The sequence below is a fragment of the Rousettus aegyptiacus genome, unplaced genomic scaffold (genome assembly GCF_014176215.1).
Source record: "Rousettus aegyptiacus isolate mRouAeg1 unplaced genomic scaffold, mRouAeg1.p scaffold_m13_p_2, whole genome shotgun sequence".
Classification (NCBI taxonomy): Eukaryota; Metazoa; Chordata; class Mammalia; order Chiroptera; family Pteropodidae; genus Rousettus; species Rousettus aegyptiacus.
The window spans coordinates 128,498,162-128,518,864 of record NW_023416295.1 but is presented as its reverse complement, the minus strand read 5'-3'; the positions used below and the strand labels follow the sequence as shown (position 1 = coordinate 128,518,864).

The 20,703-nt window shown below is 35.3% G+C and overlaps 1 protein-coding gene across 1 annotated transcript in view; it reads left to right on the top strand.

The window, feature by feature from the left end:
• SP1 (Sp1 transcription factor) overlaps window positions 1-19,011 on the top strand; it is a 33,101-nt gene extending 14,090 nt beyond the window's left edge. Inside the window, exons 4-6 of the mRNA XM_016142727.2 lie at window positions 12,391-12,559; window positions 14,239-14,438; window positions 15,217-19,011. Of these exons, the coding sequence (XP_015998213.1) occupies window positions 12,391-12,559; window positions 14,239-14,438; window positions 15,217-15,530 (683 nt within the window). The 3' untranslated portion in view covers window positions 15,531-19,011. The remainder of the gene's footprint in view (window positions 1-12,390; window positions 12,560-14,238; window positions 14,439-15,216) is intronic.
• Window positions 19,012-20,703: the final 1,692 nt, after the last annotated feature.

The following is a 20,703-nucleotide window of genomic DNA, read 5'->3' as shown; positions in this document are numbered from 1 at the left end:
GCCTATTTACATGATCACTTCAGGGATCCTAGGATGGTGTGGATCTGAAGAGTTATTTTAATATTAATTCAGATTTTTATGCATAATGTAACTATATCATGATTATGAATAAGTAAAATTTATTTGTGCATATGAATAGTAATTGAAGTTAATTTGTTGGGATACTAGGATTTTGAATGTTTTCACTCCCTTTTTGGTTTCTGTTACTGTAAATAGTATTATAAATGTATTTTTAGAATCTTATCCACAGAACATGATAGAGGGATACTATTACTCATTTTTCTTCAGGCCCAACTAGAGACTTTTGTTCTCTATATTTGGTCTTAATAGTGGGAGCAGTTTTTTCAATACTTGAGTTTTAGGTTCTTATCTTTCTTGTGTACATCTCTACTTTGCTTCAGCATTCTTTCATGCTTTTATCATCACACAACATCTCACTGCTATATTTTATTCAGAAAATTTTCTGAAAACATAAAATTTAATTCAGTCTGTTTCTCCTTTCAAGACAACACTGTGCTTTCAGACTGGTTATTTCTTTATTATTAATCAAACCCAAGCAATTTTTAATGGGAATTATATATAATTTGAAGGTTCCAATATGATTATCCTTTTTCAATGGTAAATCTCGTGGTTAGAAAAAAAATATTAGATGGCTGTAAATTTTATTTTTTGTTTTTTTATAGTATTTTATTGCTGCTATTTTAGAGATATTGATGATTGAATTTTATAACTCAAGTAAATTCAAAACGACATATTGTAGTGCATGATAGTTGAGAAAAGAAACATTTAAAGTGATTTGTTAACCCTCCTTTTATTTGCCTAAAATACAGTGATTTATCGAGTATCTCCTGTGTGCCAGAAGATGCTAAGTATGCTTTATATTAATTTATTACTTAGTCCAGTATAATTATATATTTTTTGCTGATGATAAAGTTAAGGCTCAGAGAAGTAATACAGCTAGTAAGTGGTAAAACCAGGATTCAAACCAAGGGGTTGTTCAGCTGTACCATTAGAGTTCATTACAGTGTAATGGCCCTTTCTAATTTTAATCATCAGGGGCTCTCTAGTAATTAAAAATGTCAGTTTATAGGTACGAATAGTCCAAAAGTCAGTCAGAAGAACCTGATATAAAACCCAATGAGGGAGATTAATTGTGTTCCTCTCTTCAGTAGTTAGGGAAATTACTGGAGACATGAAATAAGTCCAAAGTTAATCTTATCATTCTATTTATTTATTTTATCATTCTATTTATTTCATCACTGTCCTCTTACTAAACCAAACGACTATATTCTCTTAACCTTTAGGCCCCTCCCCCATTGCTTTCCCTGGTGTGTATTATATATTTAAATGAGTTTTAAATTATACCAGTCTGAATAATAATAGATAATTATAGCTAGTTTGGGAGAGATTGTTAAAGTCAGTCCCTTTCCCGAGGAAATTGCCACTATGGTAAATTGGGGAAAAAAATAAGACAATTCTAATTTATTTCTCTGTATTAAAAAACAGTTTTCACTATTGAATGATGTTGACAGAGGTGGGAAGTAGGTACAAGTCTTAGAATTTAGAAGAATTGCAGCATGTCACTAGTGATCAAATTTTAAAATTTTTAGTTTTCTTGGACAGGAAAAATGGGGAATCTGTACTTTTGGATTCGTGATGGATGACAGAAAACTATTATAGAGTGTTTAGTAAGGAAGCATGATCAAAGCTGGAAAAAAATCTTGTTTCGATGGAGAGACATCTGAATTATACTTATGCAAATGGCCTCCCATTTAAAATTTGTGTCTCCCCCCACTCTTTCTTCTTAAATCTCTTGCCTGGGAGGGTCAACTTTAAAAACACCTAAACACCCGTTTATCACTTAATTACAGTGACATCTACTGGTGAGAGCCTTTGCCATCCGTCATTGTGCGGATTGCCCCCTGCACTTAGGAAAAACTACCCATTTTCTGAGATGTGAAGAACTAGTTTTTAAAGCTTTGAAAACTTAATATATCAGAAAGAGGAGAGATGCACAGGCAGATTTTTGGTTTTTTAGTATGTAGCTGTTTTTAATGATAAAAGTTATATAATTACATTATAAAAATATGAGAAATTGGAGAAAAATGAAATAACACTTCTCATCACAGTCACCAGTTTGGTGTGTTTTCTTCTATGTTATTTAAATTTTAATGTATGTATTTCTTTAGCATAGTTTTATTCTAGTATGTATGTAATTTGTTCCTTTGTTTATTCAATGATATGGCATAAGCATTTTTTCCAAGTTGTTATATTTTACTTAACCATATATTTTACTGACTGCTTAATATTCTGTCAGGTTATTTAACAGTTTCCTTATTATTTACATTTAACATATTTCTTGTGTTGGTGTTGTAAATAATTTGTCCATGAATATCTTTTCAAGTGACTTTTTCCAATGATGGAACATTTTTATGGACTCTGACCTTTTCCTAAAGGTTTTTATGTTTTTGCTTACTAGTGAGGTTGAATATTTTTCCTTCTGCTTCTTTTCAAGTTATATTAGTTGATGCATTTACTGGCATGATAATATTATTAGGAACTTGCTTGGGCCCTTTTTTAAAATAAATTCTTTTTTAAAATTTGCTGAAAATAACTTCCTCAAGCTCTTGCTTGCTTTTTTAAGTAACAGATGTTCTTCATTTTTATATGTCAAATGATTTTTTTGTGTATGATTTCTTTAACACATGCCTTCTAAAAGTTTGATAATTATTTTCTTCATATTTAGATATATGCATGTATATATTTAACTCTCCTCTATTTTTCATTATATCTTATTTGGAAAAATATAAAGAAGGCAGCCTGTTATTTAAAAAAGCCAGTATTAGTGTTTTTATTTTTATTTTTTTTGCCAGTCTTTCTTTCCAGCCATTTTGGTAAACATTGAACTTTATCTGCCCAGTATTATTTTTGAAATGTGTCAAGGGCAGAGGTATCTACGGTTATTTTGAACATAAGGTTTGTCTTTGAGCCTCTTGACATCTAGAACAGAAAAGCAATTGGAGATACTTCTTTCTCTCTTGCGTGTTATCTCACTAGATTTTGGCTCCCTGACTGTAGCACCTAATGTTAATGTGTTGCACACAGCAAAAGTACAATAAAGATTTGTTTAATTAAAATATATATATATATATTTCTCCCCCTTTCTCTATTCTTATGGTACCCCTCACAATGTAGGTTGTTTCTGTTATTTTTTATTTTCAATTTTCCACTTTGAACCTTTTATCTTCCTTTTTTAAAAAGAATTTTTTAAACTATAGTTTGCTTTTTAAAACAACTTTATTGAACTACAATTTATATACCATGTAATTCACCCATTTAAAATGTGTAGTTCAATGGATTTTAGTATATTCAGAATTGTGCAGCTACAGCCACAGTCTAATCTAAGAACATTTTCATCACCCCCAAGAAGAAACACCACATGGCCCATTAGCTGTCATTTCCACTTCTCATCCCTAGTACAAGGCAACCACTAATCTCCTTGCTACCTCAGTGGATTTGCCAGTTCTGGTAATTTCATAGAAATGAATTTGTACAATATGTGGTCTTTTGTGACTGGCTTCTTTCACTTAGCATAATGATTTCAAGGTTCATCCCTGTTATAGCATGTATCAGTATTTCATTCTTCTATATTGCCAAATAATATTTCATTGTGTGAATATACCACGTTTTGTTTATCCATTCATGAGTTGATAGACATTTGAGTTATTTTCATTTTGGGCTATTATGAATAACGCTGCTATGAACATTTCTGTATGAGTTTTTTTCATGGACATATTTTTATTTACATACGTTTTGGTTATATACTTAGGAGTAGAGTTACTGGATTGGATTCAGCTTTAATGAGTTCCTTAGTCTGTATCTTTGAAAGATCTTAAACATATTTGTTGCCTCTCTTTTGTTCATATCCTTAGCAGTCTTGCTGTTTCACTTATATACCAGAAACTTTGAAATTCCAAGAATTTGGCCACTAAATCTTGCCTTTTTTTAATTCTTAAATATTTTTTATCCATGCCTTTCTCTTCACTTGAATCCTTGCCCTACTTTAGACCTTTATTGTTTCTCACCATTATTTAATGGAACAGCCCAGAATATTTAACTTCTCTTTCTTCTGACACTGCCCCTCCCAACTCTTAAACTTCTTTTATCAGAATATTTTATTAGTACTTTATTATACAAATTATTAGGGCAGATGTTATAATTGTGTGATTTAGCTTTTTTTTTGAGCCACGCTTCTCTTGCTTAGGCCCACTTCCATATCTGGAAATGTACTTTACCTTCTAATAGAACTTTTCTACTCTAAAAAAAAAATAAAAAATAATAATGGTTGATTTAATTTTGTGTCTTCCCAGTGAGATAGAAGCTCTGTCATGGCCATTATATCTAACTTTCCCCAGACTATATAATATAGTATCTGGCACCTGTCCTTATTCCTAGAAGTATACGCGCTGGGTTAAAAATTAGTCATATTTTAAAGACTTGGTCAAATTGACAAAATACCCTGCACACACACTAAGCCGTTTCCCTGCTATATGTTTTTGTGCACTCATGCTACTAGAAGTTGTATGAAAGTGTGTCTCTCTCCATACTCTGCCTACCATCATTAAAAAAAAAAAATCATTTAAATGTCTATCTTGTATCTAATATCTGTTTTGAAGTTCATCTCTTCACTCTGTCTTCTCCCTCTACTCTACTATTGTTCCACATACCATGTTTTATTCCACTACATTCCTTTATTCTGCTGATAGTGTTCCCTCTGCTTGGGACACCCTTTCCTTGCCAGCATTCTTCACCTGGCTAACTTCTATACATTCTTTAAATTTTGGTCCAAATGTCAGCTCTTCTAGGAAGCAAGTCTTCTCAAATTCTAGGCTAAAGAAATTACCCTTTTCAATACTAGAACATCCTTTGAATGGCTTTTTCCCTAATATTTATATTATTTTTAAATTATCTGTTTCTCTCTTCTCTGGTGAACTACAAGCTCTTCTACAACAAAACTTATTTCTTTGAATCTTCAGAGCTTAATATGTTCCTGGAACAATAGATAGTAAATAATTACTGAACATGTTTACAGTTTGCCCTTAGGGAGTTCACATAATATAGGGCACTATAGGGATAAACCCTAAAGGAAGTTCATATGGTTTATATATAGCAAAGCCTATAAATTATAACTTATACATATGTATATAAAATATGCTGTAGTAATTCTATAATCAGGAAAGTTTTAATGGAGAAGAAAGAAGTTGTAGAAGTCTGGTATATGGATTTGTATAGGACACAAGTTATTAATGAATTAGCAAGGGTTTGCATTCTGGAGCAGAAGGAAATAAGTTTCTGGTGCCTGTTCTTTGTTCTTGTGTGGTCTAATTTAATATAAAATCATTAGAATTTTTTGTTAGATGGTTTTTCACTTGTAGCATAGTTCCGAGAATTGGACAAAGAAAATTAAAGGCTCTTATCAATTTGACACGTGAAAAGCAGTGACACAAAATATTGGTAAGACATACTGAGATGTAGACTGCACAGTCAGTAAAATTGATATGCTCACCATGACTAGTCATGACTCACTTTAACAAAACACAGTTTCCTTTTTTTTTATATGTAGTTAGGGAATGCATTTAGTTGTATGTACCAAAAGATCTATTACAGTGGCTTAACTAGGTGAGAGTTTAGTGTTCTCATAGAACATGAAGTCTGGAGGTGGTATGTCCAAGGTTGGTGTTGCAGATCCAGATAACAAGAACCCCGATCATGTTTACTTTTGCCTTAGAATGGGACAGTTGCCATGCTTGCAAGGCAGCTACTCTAATTTTTGTCATTGTGGCCTTTTTCTAGACAGGATAAAGGAGAGAAAGATGAAATTTGATAAAAGAAGAAGCAAGCTTAGTTGTTCCAGTTTAGAGAACTTTTCTGAAAGTCTTACCCAGCAATTTAATTTTATACCTTATTGATCAAGGTCTTGTCACTTGGCTACTCCTTATCTGGAAAGGAATCTGGGAAAGGGAATATTTTTAACCTGGCATATTGTTACCCAGAACAAAGTCAGGCAGCTTTTAGGCAGGAAGAAGGAGAGAATGAAAACTGGGAACAAGTAGTGTCAACTGCTGTTGAGCACCATAACCTACTGCCCGTATGTACACATACCACTGGAAACAACCGCAAATAGTAAATGAGGAGTCCACCTAAATAATTTTTTTTAGGTAATGGCAGCTTTATTTTAAACTTACCTGTTAAAACTTACTGAAAATTGTGAGAACATAATGGTGGCAACCAGTTATTTTAATCTTTCCGGAGCTCTCTCCAAAAAACAGTATGTCGATATCATGTACCTGCTAATGTGATGTGATGAGAAAGGCACTTCACTTGTGTCAATATTCTTTTCCAAAACCTATAACTTCAGTCTAATGAGAAAACATCAAATAAATCATATTAAGGGACGTTCTACAGAATACCAACCAGTTTTCTTCAAGACTGTCAAGGTCATAAATGACTAAGACACTGAGATAGATTGGAGGAGCCTAAGGAGATGTGACAACTAAATGCTTGGATGAGATCCTGGAAGAAAGTAAGGACACTAGTGAAAAAGCTGGTGAAATCCAAAAAAGTCTATAGTTTAGTTACTAGTATTGTACCAATATTAATTTATTAGTTTTGACTAATGTACCTTGGTTATGTAAGATGTTAACATCAAGGGAAGCTGGGTGAAGGATTTACAGGAATTTTCTATCTTTGTGATGTTTTTATAAGTCAAAAATTGTAACAAAATGAAAAATTACAACAGCTGGAGAAACTAGGATAGCAAAACCAAATACTCTGTAAGGATACCTTACATCTACAATGAACAGCTGGTGGGAACAGACTATTGGCATTTGGGAAAGGGGAGGAAGCAGAGGGATGCAACAGGACTTCTGGTGCTCCTGAGAACAGGAAAACCTCTAAATCACCAGATTTTCACTGGAGAACACCTAGAATGAACTTGGAACAGGGTTCTGCAGGATTCACTTAGAGGATGAGTACAAGGGAATGAGGACAGATCCTGACAGCTTTTGAAATTAGCATACTGAAGTTCTAACAGAAAGCTTAGAACTGAGGAGAAACTTGTAGTAGAATCTGCATTGAGCAAGACAGGGAGAAAGAAAAGGACAAGACAAAAGAGAACAGAGGAGTAGATATCAGAAAGAATGAAGAGTTGTTTGTTCTTTTTGTTTTTATCACTTTGCAAACAGGAGAAAAAGAATCTCTAAAGCCATGAAGCTTGGAAAAGTCATCCTACCTCCTACCCCTTGCTCTTAAATTTTAGGAAAACTGATTTTGCTTTAAAAATGAGTTTGAATCCATATGACGTTAGTACTAACTAGCAAAAGATACTAACAACAGCAGAAAGAAGCAGAAAAATACTTCCTCAGACAGTGAAAGGACCCTGCAAAGACGTGCCTACAAAATAGATGAAAATTCATAATCAGCTAAAAGAATTTAAGGAAATAATAGAAGTAATGAAAGTATAAATTCAAATTAGATAGATCTCAGAAATGAGGTGATTGGAGAAAAGGAGAATTTGAAAAGAAAAGTGACGGACTTTAGTAAAAAAATGGAAATAAGAAAAAATTGCCTTAGAAATAAAGATGAAATTAAAAAGAACATAAATAAGCACAACAGATAATGACTCAATAAAATAAAGACAAAGTAAAACAAAATTAACTTTTATATGTAGTAGAAAGGGAATCTTTTAAAATAAAAAACAAAAAAGAGGTACAAGGGATTGAGGAAAAATAATATAGGCAAAGAAGAACCAACATTTATATGAATGAAGTCTTTAAGGAAGAAGCAATGAAACCCATGGGACAAAGATAACTTTCCCAAAGTGTACTCGGGGAACTTGACCCAGAATGGCCAACAATGAGACATAGCACAGTAAAGCCAGTGGATTTTAAGGGATAAAAATCATTTGGGCACCCTAGTGTAAAAAAAAAGACCTAACATTTTTAAAAGAAGGAAAATGGATTATCACTAGACTTTTTGGCATGTTTAGTGTCAGAATACAGTGAATTAACTTTTAAGAGAATCAAGGCAGTAAAATATGAACCAAGAATTTTATATCCAGACAAATAGACCTCCAAGTATAAAGACCACAATTTAGTACTAACATGTAAGAATTTGGGAAATAGTATTAACATGATTACTCTTTATGGAACCCATTAGAGCTTCAGATAACTAAAATGACTTAGGGAACCAGATTGGAGTATCTAAATACTAATTTCCTATTAAAAGAATCTAGGAATACTTGAAGAAATAGCTGATTCTAGATCTAGAGCAGGAAATTAATATCAAAGGACACAGGAGCCAACTTGATATTTTTTATGGCCAAGTATAGGACAGTTTGAGCATCAATGAGGATAAAAACTGCAATTGATTGAGGTATCAAATATGTTTAAATGCATGAGTTCATATTAATGCAAAGAAGCATTATTGCAGAAGGGTATGAGGGAACTATTTGAGGTGATAGAAATAGTCTGTATCTTGCTCGTATTACACTACTTACTGTATACAGTACTCTAAACCATGTTTCTCAGCCCTGGCTCTATTGACATTTTGAACTGGGTAATTCTTTATTCTAGGGGAGGGACAGGCTGTCCTGTACATTGTAGAAGTGTTTAGCAGTACTGGATACCAGACCTAACAGACAAAAATGTCTCCATACATTGTCAGATGTCTCCTGGGGAGCAAAATGGCACCAGTTGAATCTTCATTGTTTGTAAATTATATCTCAATAAACTTGATTTTTAGGAGAAGAAAAACTCATTGTCACTTTTTAAGAATTCTGGGAAAACAACTGAGTATTATTTTGAAAACCAGTAATTGACAGAGGCAAGCATTTATCCTGTCTTTCCTACATTAAACTGTATCTCAAGAGTAATCACGTAGTATAGGGATGCAACTGGGGGCCATTTATCTGTATCTTTTAGTATTACATTTTATTACTTCTAGTTACCAGTTTTTCTGTCATTAAAGTACGATTCTTCTATTCTCTTTTCTCTAATTTGCTACCTCTAATTCACTTTGGACTGGGAAACCAGATTAATAAATTAACATTATTTAAAAAGATAAAGCACTATGTATTATGAATTCTCTATTTCTGTTACTAGAGATGTTTTTATTTCTTGATTTGGAGTAATAGTCTGGATATCTGATGTTCTTCATGCCTAAGTGATGTTACCAGTATTCTGTTTCAACATGGCCGAACATACAAACACTTCATGATCTGAGATATACTTTTCTGGATTAATCTGTTGTGTAAAATGAAGCATGTTCAGAAAACCCAATGTGTGCTTAATATAGGTATAATTTTAAAATTAAGTTTTACTATATTAACACTTATTGAATTAAAGTACACAATATTCCCAAAGTCATTCCAGAGAGCAAATGAATAGGGAAGTATGTAGGAACCAACCTTTTGAAAATTATTGAGGAGGTTTATATTTCATCTTATTTTAGTATTGCTTAAGTTTTTTCTCAGAAAAGAATAGGGTGTTTGATTTACCATGGTAGTCTTTTTGCAAGTTCATGACTTTAGCACACTTCTTCACTTTGAGGAAACTTAAAAAGTGTGTAACTGCCACAGCTATTTCAGAAACTAATACTAGAGGCAACCACTGAGCTGGGCAAAATTGTCATCAAACTGTGCCTTTGGTTTGCTGATTATTTTCATCGTGAAAAGGAAAATCTTTAATTTATTTCATTGTTTAACCCAGTACATTTTAAGATAAAACCGTCCTTTTTCTAAAACTGTTACTAAAAGAGGCTGGAAAGAGATTCTGGTCTGGTGTTGATTCTTTGTTGGTATTCCATTCATGTTTGTTAAGTGAAATTCAAAATTGTTAATTTTATCTGACCCCATTCTCAGTTTTCATATTTTAAAAAGTACTTTGAAATATAGTGGCAGTCCAGGAGGATATTAATTTTGACTGTCCATTTAGTAATCATTTGAGAGGTTCTCAGTTTCTAAGTATTTCTTCGTTTCTCTCTTTACTGAATTATATTCTGTCCTAAATGTTATTCTTATGTTTCAGTGGTGTGGAGAAAAGTTTGCCTCTTTCCAGTTGATTGGGACAGGGAGAACTTTGTAGATTAATGAATTGCTTCTAAAATTTTAATGGAGTAGGTTAGCTTGGAAAATAGGTCAGAGAAAATGATTTGTTTATATGCACTACCATTTTATCTTGATTGTAAAGACCCGTTATAGATAGCTGGATCTACAGTTTCATAAATTTCTTTTCTGCAGGTAATTTTTGGTAGGTACCATTGGTGATATGAACTAGCATTCTAACTAGCCTTGCCTGCTCAGCTATTTGGGCTTATTTCCAAGGATACATTCTCCATCTCCCACTAGGGGGAGTTTCCACTCAATGACACATAATAGTTTTTAAGGCAAGTTGATTAAACAAAATATTGGTGTATATCTTATTCTGTGATTTCTCACTATGGTTTTCCCACAAGCTAATAACATTAGCTACAATACGTTGAATGTTTGCTATATGACAAATACTATCTAATAAAACGTTTTATTTCATTTGTTTTTCACAGTAACTATGAGATTACTTACTGTTAGAAGCTAATTAGATGGTGGTATAGGAACTCTTCTCTAGGTCTGTTTTACTTTAAAACCTAACCCTGTACTCTAGTAATTCCCAGTTTAGCTCTGGCAATATCATGAAACTCAAAACACTCAAATTAAATTTATTTTAATGTCATAGGCTGATGTTTGAAGTTGTAGAGTGAGCAGGAAAGCACAGGAAAGCTTATTATTAGGCATAGTAACTCAAAATTATGTTGATGGTGAGCTGAAAAGAATAATAATAAAGTACAGAAGTAAAATGGACAGCCTAGATTTTAGTTGGTAAATCTGATCTACCCCATTTACTTAGTTTCCTTCTTTATAAAAGATAAACAAAGCAGGTCAATTCAACACTCCATTTATAGAAATCTTAAATATGGATAGAGTCATTAACTTATTTATAAGGTGCTTTTATTGGTGAATACTTATTGATAATTGATGCTTTGAAAACCTGAGAATGTCATCTATTCCTTTAAAACATTTCTTTTTTTCCACTGGCCTAGAGCAGTGTTTGAAAATGTCAAGTGTAACCAGCCCATTAGTGGTTCATAAAATCAATGTACTGGGTCATGACCAGCATTAAGGAAAAAAAATTTTGAGTATGGAAAATTTAAGAATACTCTGCTTATTGTAAAGCATTGTTCGTGAAACTTTTGTTTCAGTTACATGTATTTGTACTAGGTCATAATGTCAAATATATTTTTTTCTATGGGTTGCACGTTTTAAAAGTTTGAAAAACTAGAGCTTTATAACATTTATCTACTTTAATTTATCCAGGACAGAAATTAGTGATTTTATACAAATTTTAACTTTAAAAATAAATGACTTTAAGTGACATAATAGAATGTATAGTTTATATTTTATTCTTTTTTCTAAAATTCTGAAAATCGTCCTGTCCCAAATCAAAACCATTCTGGGGTAGATAGCTAGCTCTTTCCTTATTGTGTCAAAATTTATAATGTACAGGTATTATTCCCTGTTGAATATTCAGCGTAAATTTTTGCCCATTTCAAGAAGTTTCCTCTCTCAGGTTTTGTATGATTTCTTGTTTAGAATCTCTTAAAGTCTTATTTTTAGTCATTTCCATTTGGTTTCTTCCATAGCACCTTAAACTCTGGGAATGAGTAAGGGGTTTATAGGTCATCTTTCTGTAATAGTACACACTGCTATCTCATTCTTTTTAATGGATATATAGTCATCCATTGCATAAGTTTATTATAATTTTTTTAACTAGTGCCTCAATAGTGTACATTTTGATTGTTTCCAGTTTTTTGTTGTTATAGAAAACACTATTGTCACATGTCTTTGTATATTCATGAGTATATCCGTAGGACATTGCTGGTTCAAAATAGAATTACTTTGAAGATATGCATTTAAATGTTTAATAATATTGCTAAATTGGCCTTCAAAAAGGTTGTTCTAATTCATCACCACCTATATATAAAAATGCCTATTTCCCCATACCCCTGCTGATGCTGTGCATCTTTAGCATTTTAACTTTTTGTAATTTGATAGGTGAAAAATTTCAGAAGTTCATTATAGAGTTGCATTTTTAAAATTAAGTGAAATTGACCATATTTTCATATACTTACTGGCTCTTTGTATTTTCAAAGTCTGTTCTTGAGATTTCAAGTATGGAATGATGTCGGTGAATGTCACTTAAAAGCTTTGAAGAAATGTACATGTAAAGTGTCACTGAGCTGCCTGCAGCTCTGATGACATCCCAACTTCCCATCTTGACCCTTTACGCTTTATTTCAGGTGATCACGGAGCTCAGCTTGGCCTCCATGGAGCTGGTGGTGATGGAATACATGATGACACAGCAGGGGGAGAGGAAGGAGAGAACAGCCCAGATCCCCAACCCCAGGCAGGTCGGAGGACCCGGCGGGAAGCATGCACCTGCCCCTACTGTAAAGACAGTGAAGGAAGGTGAGTTGACTCAGCCAGTATCTTAAGAGTAGTATAAAGAAGAAGAAATGAATGGATTTGGGGGTGAGAAGAGCATTAATTTTTTAACATTTAAGAGCTGACAGTGTTGCAGAGGAATCTGAGACAGGTTATGATACATTTGATTAGTTTATATTATAGGATCTTTGTTCCAGCTCTGATCCTCTAAGACGTTGGCCTTAATAGGTTCTTGCTTTTTCCTAGAGATAAGAAAATCAGGTGGAGCCAGCTGGTCTAATGATTGTTACTGTATATCTGTTTCAAGTGGTTTTAACAAGGTGTTTACTTATAAAAGAGCCTTTCAAAGAAAAAAAAAAACATACCTATTGTAATGTGTTTTTACAGTGGCTGTGTGAGAATAAGAGTTTTCCAGAGTCTTATTTTCCCCTCAAAATAGACAAAAATGCTTAGTCCATGGAAACAGTTCTTTCATCAGGGAATCTAACACATTCGAAAAACAAAGTTCTAGTGATTTTTTCATTAGTAGTACCTACTATTCAATATTATTTCTGGAGAGTTACAAGTGCTATTCTTTTCTTTAAATTCACTGCTTTTGAAAGAGAATAGAAAGTTATATATGTTCGTGTTTGAAAAACAGATGTTTGAATGTGTTGGAAAAAAAATCTGTTAAAGTCTTGTTCCAATAAGAATTAACACAAAAATCAGAAAAGTATCAAAACAATAATTTGTTATTTGCAGGTTACCCTACATTACAGGAAAAACCTATCAAATTACAAAAAGAAGCAATGAGTACAATAGTGTTTTCCCTTTAACAAAGCTTAAAGTGGATTTAAATTTTTCAAGGAAATTCTCTGATTTCCACCTGAGTGTAATTTCATTTCCATCATGTTTTTTTTTCCCCTCTGTTAATATGTGCTCTTAAAACCCAAGAAAAGTCCCTCTTGTAAATTTCCCCAGTACCCACTAATGTAACAAATTGGTTTGGCAAAAACATTTTAGAACTAAAACCTGAGATATGCTTAGGATCTGCTTCATATAGGGATTATTTATTTTCTTTATTTTTTACATACCATGAATTAGCAAGGGTTCTTATTCCCCCTCTTTTGAGTTTTATTCAGCCTATCTTCCTCTTCCACTGAAGTTCCTGATATTGCTCCAGCTTTTTAGCTTTTAATCTTCACCATTGAGCTCTTGACTGTATTCTGTGAAAAAAGTTCTATAGTTGTAAAATAGTATATTTTCCCTAAAGTTCTCCAACAGATGTTTAAATGGAAATACACTTTCCTTATTAAGTAAATTCCTTGACAAAAATATCACCATATTCACAATAGTTCTTATGGAAAATTCTTGTATTGAGACTTAAACTTCCTGAAAAATATAAGAAAATGCCCTCCACACTTCACAAGTCACTCTGAGAGTGATTGTTTTTTCAAATATTAAACATAAAAATTGATTAAACAACAGGAAAGCAGAAAAGAGAAAATAGCCAGTAGAGAGGAAACCTACAACTTGAATTTTGGGTGTTAAGAACCAGAATTGACTAAAGATTTATCTTTATCTTTTGATACTAAAGAAAATCCTTTTAAAAATAAAAGTTTGGGGTTAGTTTCAGGTAGGGTGGGTAATTACTGTTGACACTTTGTGGTTCTTTAATTTTTATCTCTAAAATGAATAATGAATAGTTATGTTCTCACTTTCAGGGGCTCAGGGGATCCTGGCAAAAAGAAACAGCATATTTGCCACATTCCAGGCTGTGGCAAAGTATATGGCAAGACCTCACACCTACGGGCACACTTGCGCTGGCATACAGGCGAGAGACCATTTATATGTACCTGGTCATACTGTGGGAAACGCTTCACACGTTCGGATGAGCTACAGAGGCACAAACGCACACACACAGGTAAGCAGGAGCCTGGGGAAGAAAAATAGTAGTAGACCAGAATGGAAAGCACAAAATGTACCTATGAAATAACTAAAATTATTGAGTAACTTATATTTGAAACTGACTCTGTGAATCACAGATATAATTGCAGTTAATCTGGAAAACCTTTAAGAAGGAAAGAGCTAGGTTTTGAGTGGGATTTTGAAGAAAGACCTCATTACTCTTCTTAGTCTCAGTCCTGCCTTACTTTTTTGCTTTTTTTTTTTTTCCTTTCTGAATACTCCCTAACTTTTTTTTGCCTTTTCATTTACTCCCCTCCTCCTGGGAACCAGAATACCAATTTTTCTTTGAAATTGGTCCCCCTGTCTCTATTCTTAGTTACATGGTTTAGGTGGGATTCACCCTACTCTAAACTCCAGGAATTGGCCATAATTGGCTTAACCCAGTCTATGGATCCCTTCCCCTCAGGATATTTGGTTTGAAGTATGAGCAATTAAGCTTGTTCAAGAAGAGTGAATTTGGGACTTAAGCTGGGAATGCAGGACCACAGATACTTTCTCCTTGGGGGTTTGTGGTATGAAGGCATATGGCCAGGAAAAACCTACTCCCCAACCTTTACCTATTTTTCTTCCCTTAGAAAGCGTAAGATACCAGATTTTTTATTTATTTGTTTTTTTGCTTTTATCACCTTCTAAGCCTGGACTTATTCTGCTTAAGAAGTTTAAAAGTAGTAATTGGACAAGATACCTGTACTCTTGAGATGTCAGTTTCGTATCTTTCTCTTTTTTTTACTTAGGTGAAAAGAAATTTGCCTGTCCTGAGTGTCCCAAGCGCTTCATGAGGAGTGACCACCTGTCAAAGCATATCAAGACCCACCAGAATAAGAAGGGAGGCCCAGGTGTAGCCCTGAGTGTGGGCACTTTGCCCCTGGACAGTGGGGCAGGTTCAGAAGGCAGTGGCGCTACCACTTCTTCGGCCCTTATTGCTACCAATATGGTAGCTATGGAGGCCATCTGTCCAGAGGGTATTGCCCGTCTTGCCAACAGTGGCATCAACGTTATGCAGGTGGCAGATCTGCAGTCCATTAATATCAGTGGCAATGGCTTCTGAGATCAGGCACCGGGGCCAGAGACATATGGGCCATTCCCATCAACCCTGGGATGCAAGGTAGCATGGGTCCAAGAGACATGTGGGAGAGAGAGCTATGAGGCATTAAAATGCATGGTGGTGGGAAGAATTGGGGGAGGGATACAAAAGAAGAGATGGGGTCCTGGCACCTACCTATATCATCAGTACCTCCTCGAAGTGGGAAACATTAGTGAAAATTTTGTTGGTGCCACCTTTGAGCTTTTGTTTGACCCCAAACAGTTTCTTCTTATGTTTCTTACCCCAACCTCCCTGTCCCTGGTTTCCCTTCTCAGCTCCCTCATGATGGATCCCCCCTTTCCTAAAGCCATCATGCCTTGATAAATATATATGATCATTGAAATACTTTTTAACAAAAAACAGATTCTATATTATATATATATTATATATATATATATAAAAATATATAGAGATGCATTTGCAGGGGTTGGCTGGGAGGAGGAAGGAGACCATTCTGTGACCAAAATACCTTGGTCATTTTTTTATATTGCCTTATTTCCTTATGGCTGAGCCTTGTTGCGACACATCAAGCTTCTATAGATGTTGTCTTGGCTTCCCACCAGATTAAGCATTCGTATGCTCTGCTTTTAGTTTATATATACATACATAATGTTTTTCTTTTCTTAATTTTGTCTTTTTATTTGGGATCAGCTTCTTGCACTCCTTTCCTGACTCAACCCTTTCTTACCTGATCATTTCATGTTTTGTTTTTGGTAGTGATCCCTGGATGAGGCACCTCTATGAATCTTTTTAAGTTCTTAGTCCCAGCAGCAGAATGGAAAAACCTTGAAGCCTAAGCTGATGTTTGAGGTAGCTGTGGAGAGAGTGTTCAAAATACTACTGACGCAGGCACCCTCTTGGTGCTGGAGAGTCAAAGGCGCACCTCTCTTTATTAGCTGCTCTAAGCATCAAGAATCAGAAGTATTTCTATGGAATTGTATAAGAGACCCTTTGAAGGTTATAATCTGGGATCAGTTTTTAAAAACTATGAAAAGATGGTCAAATAATAGGTAGGAGTTTTTAATAGGAAAATGATGTGCCCAGAAATGGAAGTGGCTCATGGTAGTCCAGTTTAGGAGTTAGTGGGATATTTGGACTTTTGTACAGCTGTCTTCCAAGGTGGCTCTAAGCTTTGATTTCACATAAGCTTCTGAGTTCACATTCTGAAAGGAAATATACTCCTTTTTTGAACATCCCCAGTAGTTTTTTTCCTATTATGTTATTAAGCAGCATCATCAGCCAATGAATCTGTTCCAGGTTTCCATTCTGCAGAACTCCTGTAATAGTGGCAAGGCAGTGGTTTTTTGATCTTTTCCCTTAACTCTTCTTTGGGTGATTCCTAAGGGAAAAGGAAGCACACGATCATGGGAATGATAGCCAAGAACAAAAAGAAATCTTGTCTTACCACTGTGTCTTATAGGAGAGATTGGGAGAAACCATCCTGCTTTCTCCATGGCCTGATTCCTGAAGAGACTGATCCAAAAATTATAGCGGCAGGGAACCCTTAGTGCATTTGGCACTGAGATTTAAATGCAACCAGAGTTGTCCTCAAGGCCCAGCCATTAAAACATCGTCTCTCTTGACCTTCTGGTATCTTGTCAGAGGGCTTTTCACTGTGAGGAAGTATGGAAATGGCTGTGTGTATGTGTGTAATCTGTTAGGTTGGGGATAGGTTTTCTGTTAGCCAATACTAAAAGAGACCTGCAATAAAATTACCCTGATCTGATAGAAAGTTAAGTGTTTGTGTATGACTGTGTGTGAATGTGTTTGTGCCTGTATATATCTACACACAGATGAGAAATTATATTTAAAATTGTTGGAAAATAAATCAACTTCCGATCAAAATGCCTTTCAGGCCCACTACCTAGAAATCTATCTTAAAACCTGGGTATGTTCCTGAAGTCATTTTTTTGCTTATGCTAAATTAGTTACAATTATGAATGGGGGATATTCTACTGCACTTTTAAAAGAAGAAACTATTTTTGTGTTTGAAAGCGAAACCAACATTCAGGTCTATAGCAGAGTCCTAGTTCCCTTCATATAATCTTTTTATCTTGACTACAAATAGATGATGCTATGATTCTACTATATATTTTATATAAAAATCTATCCAAATTAGGGTTTGGTTAAGTTTGTGTTGTTGTTTAACCTGAAATACAATAACTTTAATAATCTAAACAATAGTTCACTTTTTTTGGTCCTTTTTCTTCAGGGCTTAATATTGTTTTTAACACTCAGGAACCATTGCAAGGAACCTTCCCCAGATCAAATTCTGTTAATAGTGAAGTAAAAGTCACCTATGCCCAGCCATTTATCACACCCTTTATTCCCACTTAAAGGCAGAACTCAGAACCTATTATTTTATGTCTGTAATCATGTACATAGGCATCTTTTGGAGCAAAGGGGCAGGATAACTCACTGCAGTGTGCAGTATTTTGCTAGAGCATTTCAAGGAATGGAATATTTCCCAGTATGAAATGATCAGATAGAAACTAGCTTAATGAAGCTGAAGACTACAAGCTTTTAGAAGATTATTTTGATATTGTTTCTCTCTGGGATGGAATGCTGGTTTACCCTTGACCCCTTCATTACTATGAGTGAATTTATATCCAGTTCTTTCCACTTGGCCTATTTTCTTCTTACCAAGGACGCTCCAGATCCAGTATCTTGTTTGGCCCAACAACGGAAGCAGCTTCTGCTTTTGTTTCCCATAAACAGTGAGACACTCGGTCTTTTCCACAGGAACTTAGGAGCCTACATTCCTTGAGTCAGGAGCTTATTGCTGAAAATCCCTTTCCCTGAACTTTTGGCTGGCAAAAATTAATGTAACTGACAGGCATATTGATTCTAATTTTTTTTTCATGAGTTCTTATTTAATTTTTTTAAATGACCAAAACTTGCAAAGCAGGGCATGCCCAAGGGAGCGGTAATATTAAAGCACTCACTCATTTCCTTGTCCTTTCACATTGCCCATTCACATTCATGTACTTATCATTTGACTGTCTCACTCTTTACCCTGAGCAGCAACAACCCACATCTTTCTTCAGGGTTCTTCCAGCTGGCACCCTGTTTGTGGGTGTTGTGCAGAACGAAATTGAATGGATATCTCTCAGCCTGGGTCAGAGTAAATAGAACCCTTGATCCCAGAAAGTATGGACTGCAGTGTGGGGTAAAGATTATTGTTGGGGGAGGGTTAGAGACAAAAGCTGTAAATTACTATGGCTGATTGATTTATTTCTACTATATACATATATATATTTTTTGCTTTTGTATATCCTATATAGGAAACTAAGCATTGTATTTTTTTAACAAATCTGAGAAAGCACTATGAACTGCAGATGTTTGACTTTCAGAATATATTTTGTATTGTCAATATCTTCACATTGTGTGAATACTGGAAGCTGCAGATCTTTGCTAGGATGCAATAAATTTATATACTTTTTGAGGGGTTCTTCTGGGGGTATTAATCAGGCCCCTGTTGTGCTTTTGGGGAGCCCTGGTGCTACTTGCTTCAAGTTTTCATCCAGTTATAAGTACCCTGATGCCTTTTGGACCTTGGGATCAGATCAAACGAATTTCACGTTTCAGAGATCCAGGTACCAAGGAAATGAAGATAGTCCTGCTGCCTCAAGCAAGGGGCCCTTTGCATAGTTCTCCTTCCCCCTATTCAAAGCTGGGTAGCCTCTTGAGGTTGGGAGGAGAAATGTGAAATATCAGAGTTTCATCTCCCTTAGAAGAGAGCCAGTAACTTATGTGCAGGGATGAAAGGTGGCAGCAGTAGCTTTGGGGAAAGGAGGAGGACATGGCACTTCTCCAACCCCGGAAAACATTGCTTTTGAAAACTGCTGATAAAATATGGGCAGGTTGCTTTACTTTTGTTTGGGAGCCTGTGCTCTCTCTGGTGCCTCTTTTGGCTCTTCTCCTGGAGTACAGACCTCTTCCAGGAGGATGAGCAGACCAGCTTTGAGGTTGACCTGTTTCTTTTCTTTGCCTTCCCTAAACACCAGCCCCCAGGAGGACATTAAACAGCCTTAAGCTTAAATTCCTACTCCCTCTCCCAGATTTGGCTTTCTTGCCTTAGAGTGAAGGCTGGAAATCAAAACAAAAGGAGAGCCCCTGGATTCATTCCTCCCATAGATCTTCTCCAATTTGACTTCCCAGGCCCAAAAAGATTTCCTCCACAATGTTCACTTGAGAGAAATGAGTATATTGTCCCATTTCCCTCTTTCTATATTATCAAACAACCTCAGCCTGCCTTGTCCCTGCTAAGTGAGAAGAGGTGTGGTGATTTGTCCCTCAGTTCACTTCAGTATCAGAAAAACATAACAAATAAGGTTAAGCCGGGGCTGCAGGTAGTGAGGACTGTTGATACCTCTCCTGGGGTGTGTGTTTTCCTCTCTCACCTTCAGGAATGACACTGTGCCTTCTCCACAGGGGAATGGGCTTCATCTACTCGGCCCTCTACTTTCCCAGCAACTGCTCTTGAACAGTGTGGACAAGGGCAGGTCTTCATATTTCTGATCACCCCGTTCTCCCAATGGCATCCCATACCCCTCACCTAGAATCTAGGGCACAAAGACTTTGGAGAAAAATGGGGAAAATATGCTGAGATTGCCTTGAGGAGTCTCCTCTACACACATCTATGGCAGCTGCCCTAGGGCCTGCTTCCTCTTCCCTAAATGAGAGCGTCTCATCCTTTGGGGGGAGGGACAGTGCTCCAGTCTCTGGTGCCTAAAATAAGTTTCTCTCAACACTGGCAATAACCTGTCTTCATACCACTGTTGCCTTTTTAAACCTCTTAATAATCTCATGCTGTGTTTGTTGTTGGTTCCAATCCGATTATCACCAGGGCTGTGTGGGGAAATACTTTCAAATGCTTTCATCTTTCTTGTTCTTTTCTTCCCCCTGATTCTGTGTATGTATGATGCTAATCTTTTGTCTTTCAGTTCCTTCCTGCTCTTTTGTATCTTCCTTTCTTGTGTCTCCTACCTTTTGTCTCTGGGTATTTTGGGGCTCCCCCCCCCTTTTTTGTACAAAGATTAGTTTTGATGTAGTCTGTAGCTCCTTTGTAAACCAATTAAAAAAATTTTTTTTAATAAAAAGGCATGTCTCTGGTGTGTTGAGAGGATTGAGAATG